At 51.6% G+C, this 11,443-nt stretch overlaps 1 protein-coding gene across 1 annotated transcript; it reads right to left on the bottom strand.

Annotated features, from left to right (window-relative positions):
- Nucleotides 1-9,039: 9,039 nt before the first annotated feature.
- LOC104022777 (thyroid hormone-inducible hepatic protein) lies at nt 9,040-11,131 on the bottom strand. The gene is made up of 2 exons (XM_009476530.2): nt 10,226-11,131; nt 9,040-9,481 (listed from the first exon to the last, which is right to left on the bottom strand). Exon 1 carries the CDS (start codon nt 10,965-10,967, stop codon nt 10,248-10,250), a length of 720 nt encoding a protein of 239 aa, XP_009474805.2. The 5' UTR covers nt 10,968-11,131; the 3' UTR covers nt 9,040-9,481; nt 10,226-10,247.
- Between the last annotated feature and the right edge of the window lie 312 nt (nt 11,132-11,443).

Here is an 11,443-nt window from a genome sequence, read left to right as displayed (position 1 = left end):
TTTGCTGGGTTTGCATCCTCCAGGGATTTTGCTGGATCTGTATCCTCCCAGAAGACAGCATTGATCAGACCAGAAGCTTGAGGCACGGAGCAAAAAATGTTATAATTTGCACTGATTCACTCACCTTGAGAATAAAGCCAGTCCTCACCCAAGGCTCCATCAAAGCTGGACCCAGATTCTTCTGAATGCTTTGTGAATTTGGGTGAACCTGTCGTCGAACCCAACTTATGTTTTGCTTCTGCTGCTCTAAAGCAACCTGAGGGATCCTCAGTAATAACCTGTGTCTGAGTTATCTCTGCTGCTTTGAAGAGAAGGGCTTGAATTTTCCCTTTGCCAGACCAGAAGAATTAATAGTGCTGGATGCACCAGTGAGGCCTGCTTGGAAGCCCAGGTTTTGTGGCTTGTAATAAATTTTAAAAAATCAATGCTTCTTGGAAAACAGGGGGAGCTGGAAGACATGCATCTCCTGGGCCTTTGATTCCTGCAAATCCCATTCTTTGAGCTTGCTCACGTAGGTGCTTCAGAAAATATCCTGGATATAACTGACAGAGGTGGAGTTCAGACTCATTCTCTTTGATGCTGGAGGTGATAAACTTCCCTTCTGCGGCTGCAGAACTGGATAGACAGGCAGACCGTCACCTCTCTGCTCCCACAAGCTTTTCACTAGGGAAGGGTGAAGAGCAGTAGAAGAGGTTACTGTGTTCAAAAGCTCATCTGGAAGGTTTCCCCAAACCAGAATAACCGGTGGCTGATGGGGTTTGAGGCCAAATCTTCAATGCCACAGCGTAGATCCTTACCACTTTACCAAAAGGAATAGTTGTTAGCTGGTGTCCACAATTATTTCACACTGCTAGGCCAACCACAGCTGGTCCTTCAGTCTGGTGAACATACTGGTCTGGTTCCTCCATTCTCTTACTCCTTTTTTGTGTCCTGGCCACTTTTGCTGGCACATTATGGGAGAAAGAATCATCCTGAAAGCCTGTGAAGTATTTTGGCTGGAAGTCACCATGTATGAAAAAAGTCTGTTTGTTATTATTTGTGCTGCTTCTGGGACTTTTTAATCCCAGGAACTGCATAGAATCATAAAATCACAGAATAGTTTATGTTGGAAAAGACATAGGAGATCATCAAGGCCAACCGTTAACCCAGCACTGCCAAGTCCACCACCCTAAGCACCACATCTACCCAGCTTTTAAATCCCTCCAGGGATGGGGACTCAACCACTGCCCTGGGCAGCCTGTGCCAGTGCCTGACAGCCCTTTCAGGGAAAAAATTTTTCCTAATATCCAACCTAAACCTGCCCTGGCGCAGCTTGAGGCCGTTCCCTCTCGTCCCATCGCTTGTTCCTGGGGAGAAGAGACCGACCCCCCCCGGCTCCAGCCTCCTTTCAGGCCGTTGCAGAGAGCGATGAGGGCTCCCCTCAGCCTCCTCTTCTCCAGGCTGAGCCCCCCCAGCTCCCCCAGCCGCTCCTCCCCAGCCTTGGGCTCCAGCCCCTGCCCCAGCCTCGCTGCCCTGCTCTGGCCACGCTCCAGCCCCTCCATGGCCGCCTTGGGGTGAGGGGCCCAGCGCTGAGCACAGCATTCGAGGGGCGGCCTCACCACTGCCCAGCACAGGGGGACCATCCCTGCCCTGGTCCTGCTGGCCACACTATTCCTGATACAGGCCAGGATGCCATTGGCCCTCTTGGCCACCTGGGCACACTGCTGGCTCATGTTCAGGCAGCTGTCGACCAACACCCCCAGGCCCTTTCCCGCCAGACAGCTCTCCAGCCGCTCCTCCCCACGCCTGCAGCGGTGCCTGGGGTTGTTGTGACCCAAGTGCAGGACCCGGCACTGAGCCGTGTTGAATCTCATACACTTGGCCCCAGCCCATCGGCCCAGGCTGTCCAGGTCCCTCTGTAGAGCCTTCCTACCCTCCAGCAGATCGACACTTCCACCCCACTTGGTGTCATCTGCAAACTTACTGAAGGTGCACTCGATCCCCTCATCCAGATCAATATAGATATTAAACAGAACTGGCCCCAGTACTGAGCCCTGGGGAACAACCACTTGTGACCATGACCTTCCCGGCACCGAGGTCAGGCTGACAGGCCTGTAGTTCCCCGGATCCTCCTTCCAACCCTTATTGTAGAGGGGCGTCACATTTGCTAACCTCCAGTCGACTGGGACCTCCCCGGTCAGCCAGGACTGCTGATAGATGATGGAAAGTGGCTTGGTGAGCACCTCCGCCAGCTCCCTCAGTATCCTCGGGTGGATCCCATCTGGCCCCATAGACTTGTGTGTGTCTACATGGTGTAGCAGGTCGCTGACCATTTTCCTTTGGATTATGGGGGCTTCATTCTGCTCCCTGTCCCTGTCTTCCAGCTCAGGGGGGCTGGGTACCCTGAGAACAACTGGTCTGACTATTAAAGACTGAGGCAAAGAAGGCATTAAGTACCTCAACCTTTTCCTCATCCTTTGTCACTGTGTTTCCCCCCACATCCAATAAAGGATGGAGATTCTCCTTAGCCCTCCTTTTGTTGCTAATGTATTTATAGAAACTTTTTTTGTTGTCTTTTACGGCAGTAGCCAGATTAATTCCAGTTGGGCTTTGGCCCTTCTAATTTCCTCCCTGCATAACCTCACGACATCTTTGTGGTCCTCCAGAGTTGCCTGCTCCTTCTCCCAAAGCTCATAAACTCTCCTTTTTTTCCTGAGTTCCAGCCAAAGCTCTCTGTTCAGCCAGGCCGGTCTTCTCCCCGCCTGCTCGACTTACGGCACATGGGGACAGCCTGCTCCTGCACCTTTGAGATTTCCTTCTTGAATAACATCCAGCCTTCCTGGACTCCTTTGCCCTTCAGGACTGCTTCCCAAAGGACTCTGTCAACCAGGCTCCTAAACAGGTCAAAGTCTGCTCCCTGAAAGTCCAAGGTAGCAGTTCTGCTGAGCCCCCTCCTTACTTCTCCAAGAATCGAAAACTCTTATCATTTCGTCATCGCTATGCCCAAGACAGCCTCCAGCCATCACATCACTCACAACTCCTCCTCTGTTCGCAAATGACTTGCTTTAAGATGGCATTTTTCAGTCCTGCTATACAAATTACTCCCAGTTGGGTTTTTTTTTCCCTCTTTTCAATAAGGACTTGATTTAAACTGCCAAATTCATCTGATCTCAAAAGAGGCCTTAGGAAGAACTTCTCACAGCCCAAGCCGTTGGCATATCGCTGCCTACCCGTGGGGATTTGGTGCTTTGCTTTTAGGTGGTCACACCAGAGGTGGCATCCTGCATTACTAGGACCACACATCTGACCTGCTTGGTGTCACAGCTTTGCTGGGCAGGCATCCAACCCTGCATCAAAGCCCTCTGTGCCTGCACTAAGTGGAAACAGTTGCTCTTGCAGTTTGTCACTCCTACTTTTACCCCACAGTCAAAGCCATGCTGAGGAAACCAGTGGGTGGGGGAGCAGCCCATGAAAGGCAGAAGTGGGATCAGAGTTTTGGAGGGGATCGGAGGAGGCAGCTCTGACAAGGCTCTCAGCAGTCCACACTGCTGGTAACAGCTAGCTGAGGCTGGTTTGCATTTCATTCTTCCCTTGAGAAGAAAGTAAAAAGCAAGACCATGAAAGTCTCCATAGCCTCGGGCGACCAGGGTCCTGGGATTCCCACAACCGGCAGCTCCATTGTAGCTGCTGCTCCGCACCCCCTGGAGAGTCTTGGCCATGGCTGTGCTGTTTCAGGGAGGCTAGCAGGGCTTCTCCCTTTGGGGAATGGGATTTGATTTGTATTAAGCTGGAATTTCCACCCAGGATCCCTGTTGGGCTTTATGTTTGTTACCAGTTAGCCTGGATCCCTGAAATCCTTCATCCTTTGGGCCTTTTAAAGCTGTGTCTGATGCCTTGATGGTCTGTTGGGGATCCACCTGCTTGCTGTCGAGCAGAGAAAGAGAGCTCTGAGGATGTCTGCAGAGGAGATCAAGCAGGATCAGCCAGGTCCTGTCCTCGAAAGGGACGCTGCTGAGACCTTTTAGGGACGCTGGCTGCCCAAATGGGTCATGGAGCTATGAGGAAGACAAGGAAGAAGAACCAGTTAGGTGTTCTTCACTCCTCTCCCGACTCCTCGAGGAATGCTTCAGGCCTCCTGCCTATTCTGCTCAGGGTGGCCACTGGCCCTGACGTTTCTTTTGTAGAAAGAAGCGCCCACATGTTTTTTTAATGTAAGAGTGATGTTTCCAAGACTGTAAGCTCTTTCAGGCAGGGACCATCCTTTCACTGTCTTTGCATGAAGGATTAGCCTGTGCCTGGATCTTGTGCGAGCAACCACAGTATGAATCATAAGAATAACCATACTAATGCTAAGAACTTTGTGTCTGCCAAAGAATGAATAACTTGACAATGGCTTTGCGGGGAATAAATATGTGTTTTTTGAAAATTGTATAAATATGTACATAACAATGAACTGGAACATCTCTATGCTGGTACATACATCAGTTTGGAAAACAGTGCTATCCATAAAAGTATTTTTAACAGATTTCCTTAACACATTGCATTGGCAGCTTCTGTTTAAGAGAATTAGATCAACGACATTCAGATTTGGGTTTTATGCCCTTGTACAAGTAAATACGCTAAACCCAAGGGGAAAAAAAAATTACATGCTTAAAACAGGAAGGGAAATGAGAAGTTTGGATGGGGGTAGCAGCTGGGAGCAGCTCCTGTTTGCCTTTCTCCTCTTGTTCCCTCTTCTCCTGTATCTGAGTTTGTTGAGGGGATAAAGCCCTTTTGCTCTGGACCATTTGCCTGGAATGTGGAGGTGACAATCCATAGCTGATCTCCACCCTTCATGGTGTATTACAGCCAGATAGCATTATCACTGCTGGGAGTGATGATAAATCGATGGAAAGGGCACCTAAAGAAGCTGATTCCCAGGACCCATCTGCTCCAGGGCGTCTCAGTGGAGGAGTTTCCTGTGGAAACCTAGGGAATAAGCCGGGTTATTTTAAACAGCGGTGGATGGGTTAGCAAAGAGGAGAGGCAGCAAACTTGGCACAGCTCTTCTGAAGTCCCATGTAGATAGTATTCGCTTCAGCTAGGACTTGGCAGGGCATCCCAGTCTCTGTCCTGGAGTTTGCTGGGGGATGCACCAAGACAACCCAGGTCTTTTGCAAAGGTTACAGGAAAAACAGATTTTTTTTGTCTTTTGAAGCACATTCGTCGAATCCTGCAAATTGCCACGTTGCTCTGGTGACCTGTGGCCTGCCTGCGCAATTTGTGAAGAATTTCTTTGGCACTTGGGATCCAAGGGCTCACTGTCCTCACGTCAGCTCTCACTGACATCACTCCATCTGCACCCTGCACGGCCAGATCCTGGGGATTTATTCCTAGTGGAGCCAGCAGTGCCCAGTGACGTGGAGACCTGCGTGTGGGCAAACTTCTAGCACAGCAGGGCAGAGCGTCATATGGATGAAAAGCAAAACCATCAGCAGTTTGCTTTAGCTCTGCTCAGGAATTGCACTGGTGCAGCTGGGCTGGTGGCTCTGCAGTCCAGGAGCCACTCCTAAACCAAACAGCCATGCACTGTGCAAACACCCTTGGCATTTCTACCCACTGCCTTCCAGATGTTTATCAGCTCCACCCACCTTCACGGACCTGGGGAATGCATGGCTGGTGGCTTGTATCGAGATCTGAGCTGGCTTTGGACAGGTGCCAGGGCACCATCAAAAGCCAAGGGAGCAAAACGCCTCCTGGCCAGGCAAGTGCATATGCCATCCCCAGTGGATGAATTGGGGGAGGCAACCTCAGGATACAGACATAACCACTTATATTGCCATCGGTTAAAACAACCCAACAGGCCCATCAGTGTCCACGTTCCTGAGAAACCACATTATTCTCCTGATCCTCATGCCCATTGACTTCTTTCCCATGTTTATATCATGTTCAGCTTGGGTTGTAGGCTTTCCTGGAGCAAGAAGCTAAACTAGATACAACAGTGCTCTCTTCTTGCCCATCTTTGTCAATCTCCTCACGTGCTTCCCCTTCCTGAGCTTTCCCCAAGCTCTTGACATGCCGCATGGAGGGTGTGGGGCAGAGCTGAGTGTATGGGTGCCACTATTCCCCGGTCCCTGTCACACAGCAGTCCTATTGAAGGTGTCGGCATGGGTCCGTTCAGTTGGTCACTCCATCTTGAGGGTCACTGGGTTGTCTCCAGTCCAAGTTCAGGCTGATGCTGTTAGTCTAGCCAGAAAAAGGATGATCTGCAGAAAAGAGGATTATTTCAATGTAGTCTATGAAGGATGGCAACCCAGCCAGTGGGTTTATGCCTGGTCTTCTTGTTGAGCCTACAACTTGCTTCTCTCAAGACGGTGGTAGGAGAGGCTGGGTTAGTCATGGAAAAGCAAGGCTGAGAAATAAGACCATTTGCTGCCAGCGAGACACAGAAATAAGGAGGGAAAGAAGACAGACTTTGGCTGTGTAACTCTGGGACTCTGTGAGACCAAGGCTTCAATCAAGAGGAAATCCTTGGGCATCTGCTGTGGAAATAAGCTGCTGGGGAGCTAGAGGAAGGATCTGCACTTCTGGGGCTCCCTCTGGTTACTGGTGGCAGATATCCCTGTCCCCTGGTGAGAGGCTCCTGCCAAAGGATATGTGGGTTTGGGGGTATTTTTTCCAGCACCTCCTCCTATTAACAACAGTTTATGGATACCTCAATTTGTCTTTGTGCAGTGCTGGGCCTTCCAGGGAGTGTCTCTCTAAGGAACCCTGAGAGAATAGGATGAAGCAAACAAGAAATTGCCCTTGCTCTGCACATCGTGCCTTCCTCTTAAGTCAAAGCTCTGAATGAGCATTAACTCTTAAGCAAGGGGAAAGGCAAGCTGAGGACCAGACTGGCAAAATGTTGACCAGGATCATACAAGGAGAGCTGGGCAAAAAAAAAACAACATTCAAAGGTCCTGAATTCTCTGTCATAAATTCTCCTCCTTCAAAATCTGAGTCTACTCCCTCCCCATGAGAAGTTTTGTCTGAAACAAAGATTAACATGTATGCATACATATATATACTATAATGCATATGGAGCGTATCTCTGTATATGATGTGCATATGTATTTTACAAATATTTTTGTCCCCTCCCCATGGATATGTGGGAGTCCTTTTCACGTGCATTCTGGTTTTGAGCTTTGAAATGATTGCATAGCACATTTTAAGACAATTCCCTTAATCACAAGAGGCAACAAGTCTTTTTCTTAAACAAATGACTAGATATTCATCTAATCACATGGATGCACACAGGGAAAAAATTAAGCCCAAGAGAGCTGGAAATGCTGCAGTGTTTTGCTGCACCCATCAGAGACACCCAAACACGCCCAGTAGTAAAGCTTTAATACCAACCAAACCCTTTAAAATGGCAATGCCTCTCTAGCCCCTACATTAGCATCCTCAGAGGTGTAGGAGCTTCTCCCAGACCTCTGCCTGGTTGGTAGAGGAGCTACAGACAGACCTGGGTCTTCCAGCCTTGGGTCTTTCCCCATGGCCACAGCAAGAGAAGGCTGAAGAGCAATAGTGGGACCACCAGGCTCGAGTTATCCCCCTTGCTGAGACGCTTTCCCAATCCCATTGCCCTGCATGGCACAGTCTTACCTAGTCAGCCTTGGCAGGTCCCCGAAGTTTCAGGGAAGGTGAGAACAAATGGGAAAACTGGGCAAAAAAGAATATGTCTTTTCTTTTGCCCAGCACCATCAGTCGATGCTTCTGGGGTGTTTTTGAGACTGTGCAGAGATTTAAGTGTGAGTGATTTTGAGATAGCATCTACCATTGCTCGGGGTGTCAGGGTGTGGTGGGGGGGGGATGCTTTGAAGCCGCAGTGCATTTCATTGTTAAATTGTGAAATAAGTTTTCTCTTTTATTTTCTGTGCTATTAGAGATTCACTAAATTAAAAGCAAGGGTTGGAGTTCCTGCTTTTCTGTTTCTTTATAGTGCTGTGGAGCTTCAAAGTGCTGCTGCGCGATCAGGGCTCCACTGTGGGGGTTAACATGAACACGAACCCATGGCCAAGGCATGGAGCTGCCTCCAGGTGATGCGCAGAAACAGGGGAACCATCTGCAGAACATTTGCTCATTTTAGACTGAGACTTTTAGAGCTGATGAGTCTCTGATTTCAATCTGAAGGATGTTATTTCACTCTCGCGATACGGCAGATTTGGAGAGTGTGTGCAGCAATACACTCGGAACAACTGGAGCCTGCAGCCCAGGGCATGGTCGCAATCCTCCTCTCACCACAGATGCTCGGAGATCTCCAGTTTCTTTAATCAAAACTGCAAAGCTGATGGAGGACCAGTGTTTTTTTCAGTCAAAGCAGTGCTGTTTCAACAGTTGAATTTGTTTTAAAATGGCCTGAAAAGGCAAGGGCACACCTCCCTCTAGTGCCCAGCTCAGTAGGACTTCCCCAGAGTGGTGTGTCTAGGAGGGAAGGTGTCACCTGGAGGTGGGACCCAGCCTGTCCTGAGCGCTCCAGCACCCCTGAGAAGGGCTTGCACCCCCTGCTCACCCAGCGAGGGCTTTGCCCCTGCTCCCCACAAAGCTCGCAGGGATCGAAGGTGAGCGAAGCCCTGCCTTCCCACTCACCCCAGCTGAGCATTCCCACCTCCTCCTCTGCTCCCAGCTCTGGAGGGTGCCACGACCAAGCGGGGAGGGGACAGAGTTGCCCCCCTGTGTTGTTGGGGCTGGCGAGGATTGCAGCAGGTTGTCCCCAGGGCTGTGTGTGGTGGAGATGGTGCTGGGTCTGAAGAGCTGGATGAGTACAGGCTGAGGGAAGGGATGTGCAGGTACAGGTTAGGTTGGGATGGGGAGCTGAGAAGCTGGGGGTCCAGGAGAGGAAGGGATGCTGGGGAAGGAAAGGAAGGATGCTGGGGAGCATGTTGGGATCCCAGCACCCAGCACAGGATGATGGCAGGATCACACCAAACTTTTAGAAGGCGTGAGAGCCAGAAGGCTGGTGGAACATCCATCCCAATGCAAACCCTTTTCCTGCTCCCCAGCAGAGAAACCTGGCTCACCTCCCTGCACTGGAGGGTGGCCTCAGTGGCCAAGGTCCCCTGTCCTCACGGGATGGGGTGCAGTAGCAATACAGAAGCGACAGCTGGTAGGAAACACAGGACACATTTGCACAAGGCTTTGCGTTTCATTTCAGGTCAGCCTTGGGAAGCAATTACATTATCAAAGAGACCGGTTGCGGGGGTTTAGGCACATGCAGAAAAAAACATCGCTTCAAAATTACAGATGCCTTCTACAAAGCAATAACGTGAAACACTCATTTCTGCCCCGCAGAAATCCCACTGGGACAGAGGTGAAATGAAGCAGTGAGGTTGTCGGCAGGATTGGCCGCAGGGCAAGTCAGATGGTACAGGCAGCGCCCGGCGGGCAGATGGCCAAGCTCCGCGCTGCTCGTGAAGGACGTTCCTCAGTGGGACTTGGAGTAGGAGAAAGAGTGCCGCTGGGCTGTGGACGACGGATCACCCTGTGGGGATAACCAACACAGTTTGGCTGGGACATCCTCATTCCTGGCCATGTTTCCCCCAAAACAAAGGTTAACATTGCAAAGTTCCCGTTAATGCTCCCTGTTGTTGCTGTCACCTTTCTACACTCTCCATTTCACTGCAAGGAGCTTGGGCCTGAGCCCCATCTCTGGTGAAGCACAGGGATGTCTCCCCAAGGGTTCTCAGGGATGAAGGTCCCCCAGCATGGAGAATGGGTTTCCATCCCCCAGGCTAGGGGAGAATTGAAGTATCTGAGATGTTTGCAGGTGGTGAGTCAAATTTAGACATTTGGAGACCTGAAAGTGCCAAATTGCTCCCTAAAAATTACTCTGTTGTGGTTTCCATCACAGAGAAAAGAGAAGCAGCTGGAGCACCAGTGTCTGGCAGCTCCTGGAGTCCAGACCTCAGGGTCCTCCAACCAGGTGGCCCTTTTGTCCCTGGGATCTTTTGTGTCTGCCCAACAGCAGCCAGACATTGCCTATGCTGCAAGCTGGGGAGTCTTGGGAACAACGTGGAGCTCACAAAGTGACCTTTGTTCAGTGGAACAGCTTGCACCAGTGGGCAGTTGAGAAAGATCCAGGAGGATGTATCTGTTGAGCAATGAAGTGCACACTCATAACTCCTGGGACCGGGGGTGTGATGCAAACATTGGAAAGCCACCCAGCTGATGGGGCAAGAGGACAAAGCCAGCTCCTCCTTGGCAGTGCATCTCCCCAAGCTCTTACCTCAGAGGCTGGGGGTGCAGGCTCAAGACCTGGACTGATCTTCACTGAGGTTGATCTGCTCCAGGATCTGGCTGTACCTCCGGGTGAGGGCGTTGGTGTTTTTGGTGAGGTCTGTCAGAACTTGCTGCAAGCCACTGACGTGATGGGAGAGGCGCTCTTCCAGACTGCTGTCTGCACCCTCATCTAAGGCTGCATCAGTGTCAGTGCCGGCCAGGCTCTGGTCGGTGACGGAGGCCAGGCCTTTCTCCACCACGGGCTTGATGGCCTTGAGGAGCTGGTAGCGCTCGTAGAGGTCCGTGTGGCCGCCTGTGGCTGGGGCCGCCCCCTCCTGCTGCGGGAAGACCCCTCGGAGCAGGCTGGGGAACATCACCTCCTGCTCCATCTTCTGGGTGGCCAAGAAGTACTGCTCCATCGTCCTGCTCCCACGCCTCCAGCCACGCTGGTCTGGGCTCTTCTCGGGGTGCCGCCTGCTCCCCGTCCCCACCGAGGGCTTTTTATGTGGGGCCGGGGCATGTCCCTCCTCTGCTGTCCTCTCCTGCCAGCCCCCGGCCGGGCTGGACAGCCACGGGGCCGGGCTGGCTCCAGCCCAGCTGGGGCTCGGCCACGCCGTGTCCCTGGCTCTGTGCAATCTGTCCTGGCCCAGCCTCCCCGTGGCCTTCGCCCGAGCTGGCCGGGGGTCCCGCTGCATCCCCAGGCCCGGAGCGGGGTGGCGAGGAGGGGAGGTGCCCGGGGCCTCTTCCATCCCATCCCATCCACACCACCCTCAGTGCCCTGGGAGAGCAGGGCCAGCTCCTGTCCGCCAGTGTAGGCAGGCTGCAGGCAGCACCATATGAAAGCTACCTTGATTTAGGCAGTTTTGAAGAGGGAGGAAGGAGACCAAGAGATGTTTTTTTCTAGAGAGGAGGAGTCCCACCCTTAGCAAGCAGCCTTGATAACAGCCCCTGGTAAAAGAAGGTGATAATGAACAGGTGCTACTTGTCTGAAGGGTGTTTGCCCCAAACTGGTTATGTTAAGGAGGAAGATGGCCATCAGCTGGATTAAATAGTGACCAGGGAATTACAAAAAGGGACTTTAAACAAAGAAGGAGTCAGGCTGGAAGGAATCATCAACACTTCCAGCAAGAGGGAAAGATATTGGAGGGACGACAGCAGGAATAAAAGCCTGTAGGATGCTGCCAGAAGCAGCCCCGCTGGCATCACAGAATCTGCCCTGGCCTGG

Source organism: Nipponia nippon, unplaced genomic scaffold, assembly GCF_047370975.1.
Source record: "Nipponia nippon isolate SJK-2023a ecotype South Korea unplaced genomic scaffold, ASM4737097v1 scaffold_2, whole genome shotgun sequence".
Classification (NCBI taxonomy): Eukaryota; Metazoa; Chordata; class Aves; order Pelecaniformes; family Threskiornithidae; genus Nipponia; species Nipponia nippon.
The sequence above is the reverse complement of the archived record's forward strand: the minus strand, read 5'-3'. Positions and strand labels throughout refer to the sequence as shown.

Bases quoted from the DNA above. Each gene is read 5' to 3' on its own strand.
- LOC104022777 (XM_009476530.2), bottom strand. From the start codon at position 10,967: ATGGAAGAGGCCCCGGGCACCTCCCCTCCTCGCCACCCCGCTCCGGGC.